Genomic DNA, 24,831 nt, shown 5'->3' on the forward strand with positions numbered 1-24,831 from the left:
GTGGGACTCAAGAACGGCTTGTAGATGTGGAGAAACAAGGGACGCTCACAGCAACAAGTTGAAGAAGATAACTTCTTCTTCACCACGATTTTTCTCTCAAAATTCTGTATCCATCATCTTCTCCAACAACTCCAATCTTCTTTGTATATTAAGATGAACATGCAAAGAGATGGAATGCATGGCTTGCAGCTCATGCTTGGAGAATCAAGGTAGAGAAGATCATGATTTGTGTGTGAGCATAAAGATGGTGATAATGGAAAAAACTTTTTTCCACTTTGTGCCATGCAAAACGATTTTTCCGTTTTTCTTTTTAAAATAAAAAAATACTTTTAAATCATTTTAATTTAAAATTTGATTTTCTTAAATTAATTAAAATAATTAATTTATTATTAAATATTAAATTAATTTTTGCACAATAATCATCTTTATATATTTAAATCACATTTAAATATTTATTCTCTTGTTTCGTTTAATTTGAACGTTTCAAATTAATTTCTCAAGTTACCTTAAAGCGTACCCAAGCTAGTAGAGGGACTTCGCGGACCTACAGATCATGGGCTCTAACGATCCGAGATTAATCGGCTAAACTCATTATACCAATCTAACCCTCATTCGTTAACTAATGGGTGATTCCACTAAAGCCCATAGCTGAACTCCCCTCACTGTAGATATATTATATCCACTCGATATAACCATGATTAGTAAGTTAACCCTTCATAGGTTGTTCGTAATAATGGCTAGGTCGAATCTCTGTTTTACCCTCGAAATTACCTCTTATTCCTTAAGTTCCACCGACCCCCTAATGAACAATTGATTTGTGATCCAATCAACAAATCAAATCCCTCTCAGGCCAATGAGAGAGTGAGGCCTCTTCTTCAAGACCCAGAATCAACACTTAAAGGGAACAACCTCTCTACTAACCCTAATCGGTTAGAAGTGAATTCCCTCTTGCACTCTATGTTCCCATCTATTCATCCGGTCTTATCCCCAAAATGGTAAGCTTATTGAGCAGAGGCAATTGGTCTACTCTCACCATTTGCAGATCAAAGGATAATCCCGAACAAACAGAAGTTCATAGTTAGCTCAGGATTAAGGTTAAGTTACCTAGGTCATCGCTTTGAAATTGTCAATCTTAAACAGTAAATAGCGTTATAAAGTAGTGACATGTTTCTTGGTCCGATCTTGCACAAAACTCATTTGCACAGGACACCTCCACTTCTCATGTCTCAACATGCATGAATTAGGATCACTTCGTATGTAGCACTTTACAACACTTTGTAACAACTACAGAGTAGGCCGCATCTAATAGTGTTACCAGAATATGGTACCCAACCTTATTCATATACTATAGATCATTTTGACTATTTACTCGAACTTGATCCACTTGTATGTCTCCACATAAAGCTCAAGTACTCATATAATAGTCAAGGGACTTAGGTTTATTGGATTTCTAAAAAAACAATATATTCAACAACAACTTTATTGAATTCTTAGAATAAGTTCTAATGTTTACACACCACGAGTTTTAAGACATAAAACCCAGCATTCTTTTCTTTGATCCAAAAGAGAACAAGGTGTTTGTATCCACAAACACTACTTTTTTGGAAGGAAACCACATAAGGGAACACAAGCCATGTAGCAAAATCATGTTGAATGAAATTTTCCAAGAAACTACTAAATCTTCAATAAGAGTTGTTGAAGAACCCATTACCTCGACAAGAGTTGTTGAAGTAGGATCATTTAATAGGTCAAAGCCACCTCAAGTGTTGAGGAAACCTCGACGTAATGGGAGGGTTGCAAAACCTCATGTTTACTATATGGATTTAATAGAAATCCTGGCTATGGTAGCTGGTGGTGAAGATGATCCATTATCTTACAAGAAGGAAATGGAGGATGTTGACAGAGATGATTGGATCAAAGCGATGGATCTCGAAATGGACTCTAGTACTTCAATTTAGCATGGGATCTTATAGATCAACCTGATGGGGTTAAACCTATAGGTTGTAAATAGATCTACAAGAGGAAATGGGGTGTTGAAGGGAAGGTACAAACCTTCAAAGGCTAGAATAGTGGCAAAGGGTTATACCCAGGTTGAGAGAGTCGACTATGTGGAGACTTTCTCACTTGTTCCTATGCTCAAATCTATCTGGATACTCTTGTCCATTGCCTTATATTATGACTATGAGATTTGACAAACAGACATCAAGGTTGCCTTTCTGAATGGCAATCTTGAGGAGACATTTATATGGTACAGCTCGAGGGATTCATAATCCAAGGTCAAGAGCAAAAGGTTTGCAAGCTTAATTGGTCCATTTATGGACTGAAACACGCATCTCGATCTTGGAATATAAGGTTTGATACAGTGATAAAATCTTATGGCTTTGATCAAAACATTAATGAGCCTTGTGTTTATAAGAAAATCATCAACAGTTCGGTAGTTTTTCTAGTATTATATGTAGATGATATCCTACTCATTGGGAATGGTGTAAGTTTATTGGCTGACGTTAAGAACTGGCTAGCAACCCAATTTCAAATTAAATATTTGGGAGAGGCTTAGTTTATTCTAGGTATTCAGATCCTTAAGGATCGAAAAAAAAATGTTAGTTCTGTCTCAAGCGTCCTATATTGGCAAGATGCTTGTCAAATATTTGATACAGAACTCCAAGAGGGGCTTATTGCCTTTCAGGCACGGAGTTACATTGTCTAAGGAACAATGTCCTAAGACACCTCAAGAGGTTGAGGAAATGAGATGGATCCCCTATGCATCGGCTGTTGGCAGTCTGATGTATGCAATGTTATGTACTAGACCTGACATCTACTATGCAGTGGGGATAGTTAGTAGATATCAATCTAATCTAGGATTAGATCACTGGACCGCCATTAAGAACATCCTCAAGTATCTATGGAGAACGAGGGACTACATGCTCGTGTATGGTTAAAAAGATTTGATCCTTACAGAATACATAGACTCTAATTTTAAGATCGATAAGGATTCTAGGAAATACACATGAGGATCAGTGTTCACTCTTAACAGATGAGCCGTAGTCTAGAGAAGCACCAAGCAAGAGTGCATTGCTGACTCCACCATGGAGGCTGAGTATGTAGCGACTTTTGAAACTGCTAAGAAAACGGTATGGCTCAGGAAGTTCTTGACTGATCTGAAAGTCATTCCAGACATGTCGAAGCCCATCACATTTTATTGTGATAATAGTGATGTTGTGGCTAATTCCCGAGAGCCTAGAAGTCACAAGCACAGGAAGCATAAAGAGTGGAAGTATCATCTCATCCGAGAGATTGTGCATCGGGGAGACGATATCGTCACGCAAATAGTTTCGAAGCACAATGTTGCTGATTCTATTAAGAAGGCTCTCATGACTAAGGTGTTTGAGGGTCACCTATGGAGTATGGGTCTATGAGACAGGACACATTTAGACTAGAACAAGTGGAGATTTTGTACTGGGCGCATGTTTATGCCCTACTTTACTATTTGTGTACTTTGTATTTTGACTATATTGTACACCCCCAATAGCTTAAGGTCAAGTACGAGATTGTTGGGCTTGATGCTCTAAATCTCGTAGCGTCCTATAGTTTGTAAATGTTGTGTACAAACTCATTGTTTATTTAATAAAATATATGATATTTTATTACTTTTTTTTGTTGCATTAATCACAAACCAATAAACTAGGTTCCATAGTTATCTCATAACTTAAACATGTATGTAGAGACATATGGATGGATCATGTTTTAAGTGATAACCAAAATGGTCTGTAGTAGATGAATAAGGCTAGATACCTTATCTTGGTGATACTACGAGTATGGCCCACTTCGTAGATGTTACAATTGTTGTAAAGTGCTACATATGATATGATCCTAATCATTCATGTGGAAACATGTGAGCGGGAATATTCTATACAAATAAGTTTGTATAAGACTAGACCACGAAATCAGTAGTCTCATTATATAACACCGTTCTTAATAGAGACTTCTATTTCATCCGATGACCATAGTAACACGACCTAAATCCTAAGTGAGTTGTGAACTCTTGCCTATGGAGGGCGATACTTTGATTTGTATGGATGAAAGTGTCCAAATCCCTGACTCAACATGCCTAACATTTTGGGGGTTCGTCTGATTGGGGAGCTGGGAATACAACAACACAAGACGGAATTCATTCTTTGTCCAATGTTGGAGAAAGTAGATAAATTGCTCCCTTAAGGGCTGATTCTAGAGATTAAACATTGTGGCGCCACACTCTCTCCTGGCTTGAGAGGGTTTAGTCATAATAGGACTATTATTTATTGTTTATTAGAGGAATTATCGATAATTAAGGAGTTAGATATAACTACAGCGGAAAAACGGTAATTTGGCCAAGCTGTACTTACCAGCCATTTGTGAAGGGTCGTCGTACTATGGATTGGTTACATCCAATGGACACGAAAATATATCTGTAGTGCAAAGAGCGCAGCTGTCAGTCTTTAGTGGAGTGCCCGGCAGTTAACGGATGGTGAATAATTTAATTTAAGAGTTTAATTAATTATTCACGAACCATTGGAGCTTCAAGCTATAGGTCCATGAGGTCCCCTCGGTAGCTTATCGGATTTTATGAGAATCAAGCTTTTGATTAATTTGCATTGTTCAAATTAATTGAGAGAATTAATTATATATGATATAATTAAGTTTATGTAATTATATATGATATAATTACTGTAACATATTTGATACATTATAATATAAAGAATTTGAGAGGAACTAAATGTTTGAATATGATTCAAATGTTAATTATATGAATTAGATGCATATAATTAAAATTTAATGTAAATATGATTTATATTAAATACCATAAGAGAAGGAAAAGAAACTATAGGTTATGTATTGTATATGATACAATTTTAAACTATATGTTATATATTATATATGATATAACATATGATTGTATAATATATAATAAATTGGTTATTATATATATTTGTTATAATTTTAGTTGTGAATTAAAATTATTTATTAATTATTTTATTATTAAATATTTTTAATTATTTAATTTTAAAGTAATTAAGGGGAGGGAGTTACAACTTCCTCCCATTCTTTTTCTCTCCACCACTCACATAAGAAGTGGTGGAGGTCTCTCCTTCAAAAACATGCAAAAGAAAGAAAGAAAGAAAAAATAACAGAGAAGAAGGTTGCTCTCTGTAAATTTTTTTTAAGAAGGTTGCTCTCTGTAAATTTTTTTTTTTTGGGCTTCCCAAGGTTTTTCTCTAAAAAATTCTTCCTTCCCCCTCAATCTCAAAACACTCTAGAGCCCACGCCTCCTAAAATCTCACCAGAGAATACTGAGGACTCCTTCATGGTAGTGTTCGAGGGATTCGATCGAAAAATGTCTTCAAGGGTAAGTTTTCCTAAATCTTTTTGGTTTAAAATTTTTTTGGGCATGCTATATGATTTATTTTTTTTAAATGCATGTACTATAAAATTTTGTTAAAAAAATGATAGGGAATTGGGATGATCCGCTTTCGCTGCGATCCCCTTCACAGAGGTTCCTTCAGGATACACTTTGGAGGAATATAGAAAGGTTGTATACTAGAAACCCTATTTCTATTTTCTCCTTGAACATGCATGTTTTTCCTCTAAAATTGATGTAGTTAGAGTGTTTAGATCCTTAATTGCTTCCATATGTTGAATATCAACTCCATCAATTGGTATGAGAGCATGTTTTAAGCACTCAATTTACGTTAATTTTAGTATGGTGGGTGTTTTTCATGAGTTGGATGAAATGGTTGCTGAAATGGATAAATTATGGCTTTGGCATCAAAATTTTTGTTCAGTTTACAAGTAACTATTGTAATTGTCTCTTTGTTTATGGTTCTTAGTGTATGATTAAGAGTCTGTAAATTTATTAGAGTCAATAGAGTTGCAATTAGGTAGTAGTTAAAGAAAATCCAAAGCATGCTCAACTGCAGAATTTCAAAATTGAAGCTTCTGTCAGACAATGTTGTAACACTACCCTCACAACGTTGCAACGATGTTCTTCAGCCAGCCCAAAAAGGAAGATGATATGTCGTGACATTGCAACGCTGGGATGAAGCGTTATGATGCAGTTCATCCTAGCGCAGTTAGCGAACGCGCCAAACGTCCAGCGGTTCAATTGAACCGCAGGTCTTGAAGGTCCGATTCAACATGGTTTGGATCAATTCAGCCCATTTTAAAGCCCTTGAGGTCAGATTCAGGTAGTTCGGGTCGATTCGAGTGGTCTAGAGGTTTTTAGAAGCTGGTTTTCAATTTTTTAATATGATAATTAGCTTGTTTGCTTGCTTGGGATGTCAAAACCAGTCTATTTCAATGTGTATTTAATTATTAATGCATTATGAATGCATGTTTAATTAAATTAAATCCTGTATGTGTATAAAGTATGCCATATAGATTTAAAATCCCACTATAAGAAGCATGTTTCATGTATTGAAAGTATGTTATAATATATAGTATGCATGATTGAGGGTTTCATGTATTTAATATAATTGTTATATTAAAATGTGGAATGCTTGATGTATGTTATAGCATGTCTATAGTTTTATAAACCACCACAAGCATGTTTCATGTATTGAAAGTATGTTATAATATGTTATAGCATGTCTAGAATTTACATAAGACTGAACTATGAAATAATTACCTAGGTCATCAATTAACGAAATAGTCAGTTTTATACATAAAACGGCGTTCCTGAGCTAACTATGAACTTCTGTTCACTTGGAATTATCCTTAAATCTGCATAGGTGAGGGTAGCTCATTATCGCTAGCCCAATAAGCCTCCCATTTCAGGGGGTAAGATCAGGTGGATAGCTGGGAACATAGGATGCAAGACAGAATTCACTCCTACTCGTTATAGGGATAGTAGATAGGTTGTTCCCTTTAGATACTGAATCCAGGTCTTGAACAAGGGCCCCACCCTCTCATTGGCCCAAGAGGGTTCGGTTTATAGGTTGGACCTTAAACCAATTATTCATTAGAGAATCAGTGGAACTTAAGGAATAAGATGTAGTCTCGGGTAAAACGATTTTTATGACCCAGCCGAGATTACGAACACTTGTGAAGATTAACTTACTGATCATGGTTATATCATATGGAAATAAATATATCTATAGTGAGAAATGCAACTACGGGATTATAGTGGAATGACCCGTGAGTTAACGAATGTTGATTAGCTCCATCTAAAGAGTTTAGCCAGCTAATCTCAGATCGTTGGATCCCATGATCTAATAGGTCCATTAGGTTCCCTTACTAGCTCATATGGAATAAACTTAGAACAGTATGATAGAATAATTCGAATTGTTCGAATTAGGTGAAAGAGAGAGAAACCGACAAGTATATGTGATATAATGATCGATTTTTCAGTTTAGAGATACAGCTTTAATATTTAAATATAATTTAAATATCAAGAATATGAATACGTTCATATTCGGAAGCTCAAAATAATGGAAATGGTCAAAGATGTAAAAAGTCAAAGAGTTGACTTTTGACTTTTAAAAGTCAAACTTTGACCGACCTTATATTCAAATGTGATTTGAATTCGAGAAAATGAATGCAGATTCATGCTCGGGAGGTCAAAATTAGTTAACATGGAAAAAATCATAAAAAATTCAAAATATTGACTTTTTGGTCAAAGTTTGACTTTGACAAATGACTATTTTGCCCTTTGACTAAAGTTAGTGGGAAAATCCAAATTTTTGTTGGATAATTCCACTAACAAGATAAATGGGCTAGGTGTTGGCTTATAGTGGAGACATTAAACCCACTTAGATAGTGGATTCTAGGTGTTGGGTTTTTATGAATTTGTTCATGCAATTGCGTGGCCTTTTTCTATAAATATGGGCTTTTCAATTTGGATTAAAAACTTTTGCCACTTTTTCCAAAATAGTTTTCAAAATTGGGCTGAAAAATAAAAACCCAAACCCAACCCAAAATCTATCTTCTAATTCCATCTCTTTCTCTCTCTCGGGTTCTTCATCCCTCGGGTCCCACAACCCATTCTGAGTCCAAGGATAGTATATCAGCTCTAGTGGTGGTTCGGAAGAGTTCGGGTCGAGATTTGGCAAGGAAAAGCGTTTTTCGGGAGCTACAATGGTTGTATCCTATCCAAATTAATTTACTGTTTTTCCTTCTTTTTGCATGCTAATTTCCTTTTAATTAAAAACAATTAGAGTGTAATTAGATCCTTATTTCACTGCGTATTTCTCGTGTTCCATCACAAATAACAATTTGTTTTAAATAGTTAAAATAGGTCGTTATGTTGTGAAACTTTGTTTCCAAACTCAAATCAGACTATAATTCTGTCTAAGGCTGGAGGTACTTAAGTTGACGGTTTATGGAACACCTACTACCTGGGGATTATAGCCGAATTATTGAGTGTTCTTAACCCGATTTTATAAGCATGCGTGAACGGTGTGAGGTAATAAAATTGTTTTATCACTTAGACATCATAAGTTAAAATCCAAATATAATCATTATACTTGGATAAACCACCTAGACTTAGGATTTTTTTTTCCCGAAATATACCTAAGTAAAAGAATATAACCAAACAATTAGAAAACTTCAGTGGAAGATTAATAATATATATTATATATTATTTTTAGCTCTTAAGTTCACACCGTGAGATCCATGCTCGACTTCGTGTCGGTTTTATTGGGAGTACTCCATCCGGAAAGTGTTTGCATGGGTCAATAACAAGGTGAATACGTGAAGTAGTTCATAGTAAGTGGATGCAAGAAATATGTCAGCATATCCTACGTTCTCTTCCATTAGTTTAAACCGTGAGATTCTTATGTTGTGCCTACTATCGTTTTTTAGATGACATTAGCTAGTTGTTTTCTACAACTATCCCTCGGAGGGTTGTAACATAAGATTAAGAACAACTCAATCTTAAAAAATGAATAAGGTTTCCTTAGTTTCGTCTTCAAAATTGTCTTCCACTTCGGGGGCTTGTTGATACCGTTATGTGAAAATTGAAAATGGAGGGTCACACTTATAAGAATTACTAAGTGTTAGTAAATTTTTTTTTATCGAAAATAGTAACTAAATAACTAATAGAATGAAGAGTTATTCTGGAGTTAGTATTTAGTCAAGAATGTCTTGCTTCAGTGAAGGAGTATTTGACTACCCCTCGGCAGCATATATTCTAACTCACTAAAGTATCATTGCAAATAAATAATTAAATATGAGCACATTATTACTTTGGCTAAAATGAATTTGGATTTAGATGCAACTTTTTGATTGAATTTGTTTATGTTTCAGCATATCGAACTCGATTATCCAACTATTAGCTTCCAATAAATTCAATGGTGAGGGTTACTCGTATTGGAAATCAAACATGAATACAATACTAGTTGCAGATGATCTGAGATTCATTTTAACGGAGGAATGCCCTCCTCTTCCCTGTTCAAATGCAAACCAAAGTGTTCGAGATGCCTATGACAGATGGGCCAGGGCTAATGAGAAGGCTCGAGCCTACATTTTAGCAAGCATATCTGATGTGCTTACCAGAAAGCATGAAACATGGTAACTGCTAGGGAGATCATGTTGTCGTTACAGGGGATGGTTGGACAACCGTCCTCATTCGTTCGATACAATGCTATTAAGTACATTTACAATTCTCGCATAAAGAAAATGACCTCTATTAGGGACACGTCCTGGACATGATAGTCCACTTCAATGTCACGGAAGCGAATGACATTGTCATAGATGAGAAGAGTCAAGTTAGTATGTGTTGGGTTTTATGTCCTTAAAACTCGTAGGTTGTAAACAATAAACTCATTCTGTAAATTGATAAAGTTGTTAACGAATATATGAATTGCTTACTTTGTTTGAGAAATAAACCCAATAAACTAAAAGATCCATGACTATTACATAAGTACTTGAACTTTATGTAGAGACATAAGAGTGGATCAAGTTCGAGTAAGTAGTAAAAATGATCTATAGTATACGAATAAGGTTGGGTGGCTTATTCTAGTAACACTATCGTATGCAGCCCACTATGTAGTTATTACAAGGAGTTGCAAAGTGCTACAAACGAAGTGATCCTGATTCGTTCGTGTAGTGACATGAGGAGTGAGAGCGTCATGTGCAATGAGTTTGCATAAGATCGGACCAAGAAATAAGTCACTCTTAATTTATCACATTGTTCATTGTTTAAGACTGAATATTACAAAACGATGACCTAGGTAACTTGACCTTAATCCTGAACTAACTATGAACTCCTGTTTATTCAGGATTATCCTTAGATTTGCATAGGTGAGGGTTTGGTCAACAATGTGAGCTCAATAAGCATCCCATTTCAGGGGTAAGACCGGGTAGACAGTTGGGGACATAGGGTGCAAGATGAAATTCACTCTTACCCGCTTTCAAGGATAGTAGAGAGGTTGTTCCCTTAAGTGCTGACTCCAAGTCTTGAACAAAGGGCCCCACCCTTTCATTGGCCCGAGTGGGACGCATTTTGATGATCGAATCATAAACCAATTGTTTATTAGAGGATTAGTGGGACTTAAGGAACAAGAGGTAATCTCAGGGGTAAAATAACCTTTTTACCCAACCATTATTACGAACAACCTGTGAAGGGTTAACTTACTAATCATGGTTATATCGAGTTGACATAATATATCTACAATGAGGGGAATGCAACTCTGGGCTTTAGTGGAGTGACCTAGTAATTAACGAATGGGGATTAATTTGGTATAAAGAGTTTATACAATTAATCTCGGGTCATTGGAGCCCATGATCTATACGTCCATTAGGTCCCTCTACTAGCTCACAAACTGATTTGCCTTAGAATAACGTGATAAGTTGATTTGAAACGTTCAAATTTGAATTAAGAGAATTAGTAATTATATGTGATATAGTTATTTTGGAATTAAACAGAATTGGAGAATCGATTAATATTTAAATATGATTTAAATATTAATTTCATGAATAGAGATTTTTAGTAATGGAATTGGTGATTAATTAATTTAATATTTGATATTAAATTAATTTAAATTAATTAAATTATTTAATTAATTATTAATTATTAATTTTATTAGAAAAATTAATTTTGAATTAATTTTTGTAAAATTAATAAAATTTTCAGTTTTAATTATGAAATTAAAAAACTGAAAATAACATTTGATTTTGAAAATGGATTCCAAATTAATAGAAGAATGAAAAATTGGAAAATGGAAAAACCCACCAAAAGTGACATTTTTCCACTTTCTATCATTCACTTCTTACTACCAAAAAATTGGAGTTAAAGCTGGCAAAATTTGATGCAATTAGATTGCATTCGATTCCAGGATATATCACATAAGTTTCAGCTAAAAGACTCCTATGCAAATTGATTGAATTTGCTGAGAAATTCTTGAGGTTGAAAAAGGTCTTCAACCTTGGTAAATTAGTGACCTCTCCATTTTTCCCTAATTTAAACTTGTTTTGAGTCCCACAATTCAATCTAAGGTTCCAATAGAATAGTAGGGAAGACCTTGTGGTGGTTCACAACAAAAAAAAAAAAAAAAGGAGATTGGAGCTGAAGATCAAGATTCAAGAGGTTCTTCAAATGTTAGTATGAAACCCTCTTCTTAATTCTCTGTGAACATACTTATTTGATATCAAAATTAAGGAATTAGAATGCTTAAAGATATTGTTTTCTTTCGCTGCATGTTTTTGTTTTCAAACAGTATGATCATGGAATCTCTTTCGAAGAGCTTCCTAACTTTTTGCACAAACGCTGTGATGAATAAAATTGATTATAACTTAACTCCTCTTTTAAATGAACTCCAGAATTACCAATCATTTATGAAAAATAAAAATCAAGAAAGGGAAACAAATGTTCTTACCTAACAGAAATTTCAAAAGGGAACATCTGGTACAAAACCATCTGGAAAAAAGCCTGGTATTTCAAATGATAAGAGTATCTAAATGAAGAAAAAGGGAAAATGAGAGAAAAAAGCTCTTGCTAAAAAGAGCAAAACGAAGGTTGCTAAAGGAAAGTGTTTCCATTGCAATAAGGATGGACATTGGAAATCAAATTGCCCTCAATATCTTGCAGAAAAGAAGGCTTAAAAGGCAAACCAAGGTAAATTTGATTTACTGGTAATTGAAACATGTTTAGTAGAAAGTTCTCATTTAACCTAGATACTGAATTTAGGTATTGCTAATCATATTTGCAGTTTTATTCAGGAAACTAGTTCCTAGAGGCAGCTCACAGAGAACAAGATGACTTTAAAGGTGAGAACAGGTGAAATCATTTCGGCTCGAGTAGTGGGAGTTCTCAAGTTATTTTTTGGGGATACATTTTGTTAGAAAATGTATACTATGTACCTGATATGAAAAGGACCTTAATCTCTATCTCCTATTTATTAGAACATATATACAAAGACTTTTTATATAAATGATGAAGGAAATATGATATGAGGATTTCTATGAGCAGCGGAATGATCGTTCCAAATTTTATTCGATATTGAACATACACAATTACAGCCAAGAAACAAAAACTTACAGGTCATACATAATACGAAATTACAACATGCTTTACTAGATAATCAAGGAAAATATTAAACATGCCTTTAAAGACTCATCTTCAAACTCCTTCGATCACGAACGCTCGTTCAGTCTCCAAGATGACAACATGCGAACGCTCGAACTCAACAATCTCCAAGATCATGAACCCAACGAATGACCTCCAAAAACCACCTCAGTTGAGTTGAGTAACACACCACCACAATGGCTACCTTGGTATTCTCGGTGTGAGAATCCAGAACTGTGGGCTGTGTGTGGACTTAGTTAGAGGAAGAGACCGAAGGAATATCAATCTCGTAAACGATTGAGTAAATGGGAGATGACAAGAGTCTATTGTGTAAATGAATGCCCAATCATTTAGAAGAAGGCAAGCTATCGTATAGTAAACACATCACGATCGTTTTGAAGGCGACCAAATGACTAAACTATCGTGTAGTGTCACTCCACAATCATTTAGTCTCTCTTCAGCTATCGTTTAGTGAATCCAATTCACTTGACAGCAATCCGTGAGTTTTTTCAAGAATAACAACTCTTGCAAATCTCAAATCTCACTAAAATTAGGAAAATATTTTTCCTTTTATCTCACGGTTAACATGAAACCACCAATAACATCTCACTCAATTGGTTATTAGAGAAAAAGATATAATTATCCAATAATTAATATTATTATAAATAAATATGATAACCAACTTACCATATTATATTTATAACCTATAGTTTTAATATTTCATCCTCATGAAACATATAAACCATAATTCTTTTTCTATTTCATGGTACTTAATGTAAATTTCATTTACATTAATCCTCCACTTGATGTACCTCATACATCATACCGATCATATCATATATAATCGAATTTCCTCTTGTCAATTTGAACATTTCAAATCAACAGCAAGAAATGATTCTCACCTTGAATCTATTGAGCTACCAAGGGGACCTTATGGACCTGTAGCTTGAAACTCCAACGGTACGTGAATAACTGACTAAACTCTTTGGTCACGGGATTCAACATCCGTTAAATGTCAGGCACTCCACTAAAGACCGAAAGTTGTACACTCCTTACTACAGATATATTTTGTGTCCATATCAACTAATCAACAGTGTGATAACCCTTCACAGATCGCTCGTAAGTACAGCTGGGCCAATAACCATTATGCCCTTGTAGTTACATCTAGCTTCTTAAGTACCACTGATCCCTCTAATGAACATATGTCATAGTTCTACTATGACTGAATCCTCTCTTCCAAAGAGAAGCTGTGACCACTATATTCAAGACCCGAAATCAGCCCTTAAAGAAGTAATCTATCTACTTACCCCTACTTCGAGGAAGGAGTGAATTCCAACTTGTGTAACTGAATTCCCAACTCCCAAATTAGACAAATCCCCAAAAAGGTAGGCATGTTGAGTTGACAATCTGGCCATTCTCACCCATACTAATCAAAAGACAACCCTCAAAGGCAGGAGTTCCCAAAACACTTAGGATTGAGGTCATGTCACCTATGGTCGTTTAGGTGAGATATAAGTCTCAAGTATCAACGACATTATATAAAGGGACGAATCATCTCGTGGTCCGGTCTTATACAAACTCTTTGTTTAGGACACCCCCGCTCACATGTCTCCACATGAATGGTCAGGATCTACCATCTGTAGTAGTTCACAATACTTGTAAACCTCTACAAACCGGATCGTATCCATAGTGTCACCAGGATCAGGTATCCCTCCTTAATCCTTATACTACAGACCTTTTTAGGTTATCACTGAAGGCATGGTCCATTTGTATATCTCATATACATGCTTAAGTTTACATACAATAACCATGGAGTTTTGTTTATTGGATATGAGTAAATGTCAAATAAAATAACTCTTATTTTATTCATAACAATGTGTACAATTTACAAACTATGAGACTCTGAGAGAATTAGGACACCAATCCCAATAAATGAAGTGTTCATTAGTTCAAGAGGTTTTCAATTATGTTCTGCTAAACTTGAAAATAACTTATATGTGTTAAAACCAAATAAGGAAAAAGCTATTTTAAATATAGAGATGTTTAAAACAGTTAAAACTTAAAATAAGAAACGAAAGATTTTTCCTAAAGCCTATCTTTGGCACTTAAGACTTGGACATATAAATCTCAATAGGATTGAGAGATTAGTAAAAAAGGAACCTTAAATTAGTTTTAAGACAATTCTTTACCTCCATGTCAATCATGTCATGAAGGAAAAATGACTAAAATATCTTTTCGAGGAAAAGGTCTTAGAGCTAAAGAACTTTAGAGCTTGTACATTCAAATCTTTATGGTTTGACGAATGTTAAAGCTCGAGGAGGATATGAGTATTTCATCAGTTTTATTGATGACTATTCAAGATATGGCTATGTTTACCTGATGCATCATAAGTCTGAACTCTTGAAAAGCTCAAAGAGTACAAGGCAGATGTTGAGAACTTATTAGGTAAAAAGATTAAAACGCTTCGATCAGATTTAGGTGGTGAGTATATGGATTTATAATCCTAAAACTATTTGATAGAACATGGAATAATTTTCCAACTTATTGCACCTGGTACACAACAACAAAATGGAGTAGCAGAAAGGAGAAATAGAACCCTATTAGACATGGTTCGTTCAATGATAAGTTATGTACAGTTACCTCAATCATTTTGAGGGTATACAGTATAGACTGCAGTATATATTTTTAAACATGGTTCCCTCTTAAAGTATTTGATAATGGGCAGAAATGCACATTATTACAACGCAAAGATATAAAACAATGTAGGATTGCGACGGTAAAAATATGTAAAATCGTGTCCAAAAGCATTAAGTATAGAACATTGCGATTGCATGTGTCCATCGCATTAAAGCAGCTAATTTACGTATTTTGTGCAGGAAAATGCATTGGTGGAAGGCAGAATTTCGATCTAAGGAATTCAGCGTCCAAGCGCATTAAAAGATTGCGATCGCAAGGCTATGCGATCGTATGCGTTCGCGAAGATCTGCTCAAGAAGGTGGCTATATAGAGATGATGCATCGAGGTGAAAGCTTTATAAATCACGATGGGAATCTGAATTTAGTTGACAAGCCATTAATGACACACTGTAGCAAGTACACTCAACTTTTCGGTGTCAATTAATCTCTGCATTAGATAGAGATTTATTGACATCCCATCAGTGCCATCATTTGAGAGAAAAGCTTCTTCACCTTGATCTCTATAAATACCGAAGGCCACCATCGGAAAAGAAGCTCAGCCATATAGAGAGTTCACCATACAGAAGATATTTAGCCGTCGTTCATAGTTTTCTTACACTTAGAAGGCGAAGGCAAGTGAAGAGAGAAGACGTCGGAGGATCGATCCTGGTCATCTCGAGAGAGTTTCGGGAAGCGTTGAGAACGAAGAGAAGGTCGACTCTTGCAAAAGCAAGATTATTCTTTTAGACAGAGTAGAGAAAAACGAAGTGTAAAAGCCTTGGGAAGCAAGACATTACCACCAGGCTCCCTATCCTTACTTCCCATTGTCGTTCTGTATTCTGATTTCATTTATAAAATGGAAACTGCATCTCTACATCTGCTCACTCTCTTTACATTACACATGAGTAACTAAACTTCTGAATGGGTTGAGAAGCACTTAGCTATCATGACCTAAGATCTTCATTGTATGCGATCATCTTGTCTTATGTATGCGTCCATCACCTCTTTAGAGCTGTTCGAGAGAGAGTCTAAAGAAAGAACCTAGGCCTGAGAGAGCTAGGTTAGAATCTAGGCTTGAGAAAGTTATATTAGAACCACATAAGCAAGAGATAGAAACTTAGAGATAAGTTCTGTTTGCTAACATGCATCACATGCACCCTAGAAATAGGTTATGGTAGTATGTGGTCGCCTTGTGTATGTGTGTGTCATTCATCATCGTATAGACAAGAATAGAGGCTTAGACGTAAGTCCTATAGACATCATCACATACATCGCATGCATCCTGAAAGTAGAAGCTGTAGCATTTGCATTGAGAGATGATTTGTTGTTGTATGTGTGTAGCATGATCGCATAACATGAACGCAATCTTAGGAAGTGTTGGCTAAATCCCTTCTCAACCCGTTCCCCCACATACTCATTATAACTTTTGTTGTTATTAACTCTTTCTCAATACCGCCACATAGAATCTATACCTTAAACAAACATACCAACTAACTCATTATTTTATTTGTCACCGCAAAGAAATCTGAAATCACCGTCACACACTGTCTCCATAGTCCTTGTATTCGACCCTGGGCTTACCAGGCAACCTAGTAGGATTTATACTTGGATTTTGCTAGGAAAACTTACATGCACAACGTATACATCACCATCGCAATATACACCACTATTCCATCATATTCACAACGCACATGTTTTTTGCACCATTGTCGGGGACTACGACAGTACATATTGTGCTAACGGTAACTTTTTTTATTTTCTTTGCAGCTTTCCATCTCTGTGCACTGCCTCTCCTTTGGTAAGGGAAGAAGCGGGTGTCGTATGAGCGTATCACTAGGCAACACTCGGACTCTTTTCTTTATGAAGTTCTAGGTCTTAACGCTCTCCGCGCTGCCAGCAGCCGCAGTAATACAGAGGATGCAAGCGTTATCAGTAGCTGGTCCGAGAGGATGATCAGCCACACCTCCATTTTGTCTCTGTGGATCGAGGAAAGAAATACCTGCCGCATCTTACATATATGAAATTTGCAAATTGATTTCCTTTTTTTCAAAAAGAAATTGAAAATAGACTATTTTCTGCCAGAGTGCCACGCCTGGTAGAGCTATCGCGTGCGGGCGAAGGAGGTCTGAGAGTCATTATGAAATTCCAAGGGCTGAATGTAGACTAGCTCGTATGGACAAGCTCCTGAGCCCGATTACGACCCAGAGATTGAGAGAACTTTCCGAAGAAGAAGGAGAGACAACCACCTACATCAACAACAAGAGAGAAATCCCAACATGGTGAAGCAACTAGAAGACAGAGCACCCAACGCAAATAATGTCATAGCGAACCCCATCCTCTTGGCGAACGACTGCAATAGGCCCATCTGGGACTGTGCGTCGCCCAACCTTTATGATTTCTCACCAGGAATCATGAGGCCAGCTTTGGACGGATCGAGGTTCGAGATGAAACCAGTGATGCTGCAGATGATTCAAACTGCCAGACAGTTTGGCAGTAGGTGTGGCGAGGATCCGGACGCTCACCTCCGAAGTTTTATTGAAATCTACAATATTGTGTTCCCAAACATCTCCGCTAAAGAGGTTCAGAAACACCGTACGAGTTATGGAGAAAACGTAAAAGGTAGTTTACGTCACTTCAGAGTCTGGGATGCCTAGCACATGTGCTGGTGCAAAACCCTAAGAAATTAGAACGATGTTGTAAAGTATGTCTATTTATAGGATACCCCAAAGAAACAAAAGGTGGTCTATTTTATGATCCTTAAGAAGACAAAGTGTTTGTATCGATAAACGCGATGTTCTTTGAGGAAGACCACATAAGAAATCATCAACATTGCAATGAACTGGAATTAAATAAGATGTCTAAAAAATATATAGATAAATCAACAAAAATTGTTGATCAGACTGGTCCTTCAACAAAAATTGTTGATAAAACTGGTTCATCACATCCTTCTCATGTATTGAGAATGCCTTGACATAGTGGAATGGTTGTTCAACAGCTTGACCAATACATGGATTTAACAGAAACTCAGGTTATCATACCTGATGATGTTTTAGAGGATCCATTGACCTTCAACGGGCAAAGAACGATGTAGATAGAGACCAATGGATAAAAGCCATGAATCTTGAAATGGAGTTATATACTTCAATTTAGTTTGAAATTTGTAGATCAACCAGATGTGATAAAACCTATTAGTTGTAAATGGATCTACAAAAGAAAACGAGACCAAGCTAGTAAGGTACAGACCTACAAAGCTAGACTAGTGACAAAAGGTAACCCAAAGAAAGGGGGTAACTACGAAGAAACTTTCTCTTCTGCTGCCATGATCAAGTCTATTAGAATATTTTTATCCATTGCTGACTTTTATGATTATGAAATATGACAAATGGATGTCAATGTAGCTTTTTTGAATGGTTATCTTGAAGATAGTATTTATATATCTCAACTAGAAGGGTTTATTGAACAGGGTCAAGAGCAAAAAATTTGCAAGCTTAAAAGATCCATTTATGGGTTAAAACAAGCATCTCAGTCCTAGAATATAAGATTTGACATTACGATCAAATCCTATGGCTTTGAACAGAATGTTGACGAATCTTGTTTTTACATGAAAATAGTCAATAAGATTGTAGCTTTTCTAGTATTTTATGTTGATGATATCTACTCATTGGGAATGAGGTAGGATTCCTTGTTGACGTCAAGAGATGGCTAGCATCACAATTTCAAATGAAAGATTTAGGAGATGCATAATATGTTCTTGGAATCCAAATAGTTTGGAATCGCAAGAACATAATCCTAGCACTATCTCAAGCATCTTATATTGATAGGATGTTGTCAAGATATAAAATGCAAAATTCCAAAAGAGGTTTATTATCTTTTAGACATGAAATTCATTTGTCTAAGGAACAGTGTCTAAGACACCTCAAGAAGTTAAGAATATGAAAAGAATTCCTTATGCATCAATAGTCGGGAGTTTGATGTACGCTATGTTGTGCACATGCCCAAAGATATGCTTTACAGTCAGAATAGTCAGCAGGTTTTAGTCCAACTCTAAATATAGTCATTGGATTGTCGTTAAGAACATTCTCAAGTATCTTTGGAGAACAAGGGACTATATGCTCATGTATGGCCCTAAGGATTTGATCCTTACTGGATACACTAACTCTGAATTTCAAACCGATGTAGATTCTAGGGAATCCACTTGGGGATGAGTATTCACTCTAAATGGAGGAGTGATAGTATGGAGGAGCATCAAACAAAGTTATATTGTTGACTCCACCATGGAAACTGAATATGTAGTTGTATGTGAAGCAGCCAAAGAAGCAGTGTGGCCAAAGAAGCAGCCAAAGAAGTAGTCCAAAGAAGCAATAGGACTATAATTAACCAATTGTTTCATTAGAAGATCAGTGGAGACTTAAAGAGCAAGATGTATTACAAGGGTAAAATGGTAATTTTGACCTAGATGTGAATACGAACGACCTGTGAATGATCGACTTACTAATTATGGTTAAATCAAGTGGACAGAAATATATCTACAGTGAGGAGAGTGTAACTACTGAGCTATAGTGGTGTGTCTCGATAGTTAACGAATATTGATTAATTTGGTTTAAGGAGTTCAGTTAATTAATCTCAAATCGTTGGAGCTTATGGTCTGTAGTTCCATTAGATCCCTCTACTAGCTCGTAAAAATGATTAAACCTTAGAATAACATGTTGAGTGAATTTGAAATGTTCAAATTCGAATTAGGGTTTGTATAATTATATTTGATATAATTAACATTCAAATTGAACAAATTAAACGTTTTTTTAGAGTTGAAGGTATTTAAATTTGATTTAAATATTAATTACATGAATAAGGATTCATGTTTGAATTAAGTGTTTTATTAATTTAATATTTGATATTGAATTAATTGTTAAATTAATTAATTAAATTTATCTAATTGATTAATTAAAATAGTTTTTTTTTTCAATTTGGTAATTTCAAATTTGGATTTGAAATCGGTTTAATTCGATTTTTATTATTAAAAATTGAATTAAATGAAAAATTGAGAAATAAATTGAAAGTGGGATTTTCCCGTTTTCATTACACCTAATCCACTTAGTTTAAATGGAAAATGTGTGTCAATTTGTGATTAATTCTGAAGTGCATGAATAAGTTCTTTAAATTAAACTTATTTTATGGCATTTGGCATTCATGCAATTCCACAATTTCACATAATTTTCTAGCTTGTGTTCTTTCTAGTTTTCACATCTTCAACTAAAAAATTCATCCTTTTCTTGATCAATTTGGAGACCACACTCCTACTAAGGCCCGAGTTTATTGGAGAAGATGTCTTTGGTAGTCTACTTCAAGGATTAGAAAAGAAATTCGGGAAGATTTGACACAATTTGATTGAATCTACAAAGGTTGTATACTAGAAATCCTATTTCTGTTTTCTCCTTATAAGATGCATGTTTTTCCTTTAAAATTGATATAGTTAGAGTGCTTAGATCCTTAATTGCTTCTATATATTGAATGTCAACTTCATCACCGGAAACCTATGTCATCTTTCTCCTAAGTCTTTAAGGTAGGTCATAGCTTCCAGATAATCCAATGAGTTTTATTTCCTTTCTCAAAACTGTTCCACCAAAAATTTGCCATAGTTTGATTCAACTCACGTCATGTTCCCATCGACAATTTAATGCAAGAGGTTGTATCGACAATGAGTTTAGTTTCTAAACTTTTGCATTTTAGAGTGCTTATCAGTCTTGAGTTTATTTCTTCTTTTTTGAAAGAAATCGTGGTAGCATTAAATATTATGGTCATTGGAATAGAGCGTTGGCTTTTGGTACCTGCCGAATAATGAGTTTATTTTATTTTAAACATTTTTGTTTTTCAAAATGCATTATATAAAATAAGAAAGAAACAATGGTCTGATGATCAATTTTGATCATTCAGGTGATATAGACAAAGTACATAAATATATAACCTCATATAATTGGGTTACAATTTTATAAATATATATCAAACATTATTACAACTACCATAATTAGCACATAATCATCTCATCAGTTTTTACAAATAATTCAATGGAGTTGTTCATATACCTATAACACAAAAATTTCAAATATATAATATAGTAGTTGATCCGCTAGCTTTGAAAATGACAGAAAGCTCTAAAATGACCATATGCCATATGACATAAAAGTAGGGGTGTCCACGTTTAAGATAATGAATTCAATTCAATTCAAAATCTAAAATGAATTCATCGTAAAACATTTAAGTCAGATTGACTTAAATTATTCCCTTCTGAACACCTCACACACAGCTAAGAAATTATTCAACGTAGTTGTTATATTGTAGCTCATACTACATTGTATCAACCTCTTTGAATGATTTCTTGAGATCAACGAAAGTTGACGTTGCCATTGTAGGTCAAGCCAAACCTCCAATTAGAAGGAGCAACATTCCAAGCCGTGATGGTCTCTTTGGTTGTGTAAGAAGTGATTCTAAAAGACAAAGATTGGCCAACCAAAGATGAAAATGCTTGATATGAAGCTCCCCAATTATGGCTCATTTTGATCCATCCTGTTTTGCTACCTTTCACCCACATTCCCGACACATCTCCGCCACCGCCGACATTCATCACGTACGCCAAAAGCCAGTAACCATTTCCTTGTAATGTGAATCGAAGGCCGCCCTTTTTACCGCACGGAACTCGTCGGTACACGACGGGGATGATCCCGACCTTCCAATTGGCGATCTTCATAAAGGCTGGCTTCGACATGTCGAAGTGCACCCTCGGAGGGTTGCACCACCCACCGTTGTTGGATGGTTTCGCCCAATTCGGGGGACAAAGGTTGGTCGCCGTCACCGTCGTGAAAGCAACATTAGGGTAGCAAGCTTTGGATTGGGCGCATTTGATTTGAAAGCAAGTTCCACAAGCGTAGCCATTGTTGAAGAGGGTAGAACTTAGAGCCACCGTGTCGACGCCGTAGCCATTTGTGAATAAGTTTCCATAACCACAAGCTCCTCCTGAAATATGCAAAACCTTACCAAATCAAAAAATAGAAAAATATATAATATTTCGATTGTAATTTCTTTAAAAAAGAAAAATTAATTATAAGTTTGGTGATTGAATTTTTATATTTGTGTCAAATAAGTTTCTCAACTTTAATTAATTTTATAATAATTTTTAAAACTTTCAATTTTGTGGTAATAAATCCAGCTAAAGATCTATTTAGTAATAATTTCGTGCTAATTATTTCCTTTGAATCTTTCAATTATGATTTTCACATTTGTTTTAAGAAAATACTTGAAGATTACTCTATAACAAGTTTTAAAAAACTATCTTTTTAATATGTAGAAATTTAGTTTGATTTTTGAAAACATTAATAGAAAATAGATAACAAAAACCAACAATTAAAATCCAAATAGTTATCAGGCTAGGTCTAAACTTTCAATTTTTTATTTGATAGCTTCTTGACCTCTTTGATTTAAAAATAAAATAAAATTATGAACCTATTGGACAAAGAAACTAAGTGTTTAGCTTTGTAGTAATCATAAAATTCAATTTCATACCTAATAAATCTATTGATTTTAATAAAAGTTTAATATATCAGGAATTTTCAAAAGAAATTGAAAATTCTAGACGAGTTTGAGAACTTACTAGACCAATAATCAAAAGTTTTAAAACGTACTATATAATTATAAAGCTTGAGAGTTTAGGAGATACAAGTTATGAAAGTTTATAAACTAAATTTGAAATTTACATACCCATTGTTTCGGATGCTGTCTCATCGCCATAAAAGGTGGCATGGGCAAGCTTCCAAGGGCTTGGTCGAAAGATGGCGATCACTGATTTAATTGTAATCTCTGGCATCATAAACGAAAAGAAGAAGATCATGACGATGATAAAGCTTCGACGAGGGAAATGAGAAGCCATTGTTGTTGCTTTGTGTGTTCGTATAAGCAAAACCCAAAGGTTCTTATAAAGGGAGAGAGTTTGTAGTTAAGTTGTGAAATTTTTTGGTTGTATCATGAGTTGTAGGGTTTATTCCTATTTATAATATATGAAAAAGAGATTGGCTTCATTACTAAATTCTTGGCCCTTCGTGACCCTCACTACAATCATCAGCTTCAAAAGTCAAAGTCAATTATTTATTTATTTTTTTAATTTGCAAAAGTCAAATATAATGAGAGAGGTTATTAGAAATTGGACGTACTTGTACCTTCTAAGGCTATTCTAGTACTCGAGGGGGACGTACGGATATTTTCTTTTCAATAAATGATAATTTCATAACGAATTATAGTTTCTCGATTAGGTTAAAACACACCGTTTTTTGTCCCTAAACTTTCATGAAAGCAACAATTTGGTACTTAACTTTAGTTTTTAACAATTGAATCCACATACTTCAATTTTGTAATAGTTTAGTTTATGAACTTTAGTATGTAATAATTTAGTCTTTAACTTTCAAATTTGTAATAATTTAGTATTTGACATAAAAATTTCATCAAATTTAGATGTTCACTTTTGTTTTATGATGTAGACTATATATTTTGTAAGAATATTAGGTATTTAATTAGTTTTTTTTATTTATTTAATGTAAAATAAATCATTACAAATTTTTAAAGTATAATGATTAAATTATTGCATAGTAAAATTTAAAGGGTAAATTTTTATAAAGCATTCATAGACTAGATTGTTGCTTGTATAAATGCTTATGAGTTAACAAATAAATTGAAATATTGAGACCAGAACATCATATCTCTTAGACAATAAATTTTGAACATACATATATTTATTTTTTTTCTTTTTCATTCTTTTAACAAAGAGATACATATATCCTTCATAACTAGCTATCATACTTGGTGAAATGGATTAAAAAAGAGAAGAAAAGAAAAGAAAAAAAAAGAAAAAACTCAATCCTCTGCATGATTGAAAACCTTTTTTTTTTTTTCACTTTTAAGTTAATTATCAATATTAATTATTTTCCGTTAAACAAATGTTAAAATAGAGGAACAATTTGGTGTAAATAATTAATAGAAAAATACATGATGCATTGTCTTAATTCAAATATATACATGTTCCAGCAACGTGAGAATATAGTTGAATTAACATGAAATTATTTGATATATCAATCTCGAGATTTAAAGTTTGATTCTCCACTCTAAACATTGTCAAAAGAAAAAACCACACATATACATAGACGCAACTTGCTATAATGTAGATCTCTTTAAAAAGATTATAAAAGCATCAGTGCTAGAAACTCGTTTTTATTAAAATAAAAATAAAAAGAAATAAGTAAAATCCTAGAAATGGACTTAAATCCTCAATTAAGAATTTTATATTTGACTCATCAAATTAGAATTCAGTTTTTAAATGTAAACTTATCATATCATATACTTCTCTTTTTAAATTATAACAATTTCTTAAAAGAAATTTGAAATTTTTGGGAGGGTCAACTGTTTATGTTAAATAATATATCACCGTCATATATAAAATATTTTATCCTACTAATGGGAAGATAGGTGTGATGTATGTGGCCTAAAATATTTATGGCTTAGTTTTTACGATAAAATTTAAATTTTGATAGAATTTATTTTTCATTAATTTAGTTTAATTAGTAAATTTGTATAAAAAAG

At 34.4% G+C, this 24,831-nt stretch overlaps 1 protein-coding gene across 1 annotated transcript; it reads right to left on the reverse strand.

The window, feature by feature from the left end:
* Positions 1-21,592: 21,592 nt before the first annotated feature.
* Positions 21,593-23,131, reverse strand: LOC120092068 (expansin-A7-like). The gene is made up of 2 exons (XM_039050273.1): positions 22,963-23,131; positions 21,593-22,221 (listed from the first exon to the last, which is right to left on the reverse strand). The coding sequence occupies exons 1-2, from the start codon at positions 23,129-23,131 to the stop codon at positions 21,593-21,595; spliced, it is 798 nt and encodes a 265-aa protein (XP_038906201.1).
* Between the last annotated feature and the right edge of the window lie 1,700 nt (positions 23,132-24,831).

This window comes from Benincasa hispida, chromosome 11, assembly GCF_009727055.1.
Source record: "Benincasa hispida cultivar B227 chromosome 11, ASM972705v1, whole genome shotgun sequence".
Classification (NCBI taxonomy): Eukaryota; Viridiplantae; Streptophyta; class Magnoliopsida; order Cucurbitales; family Cucurbitaceae; genus Benincasa; species Benincasa hispida.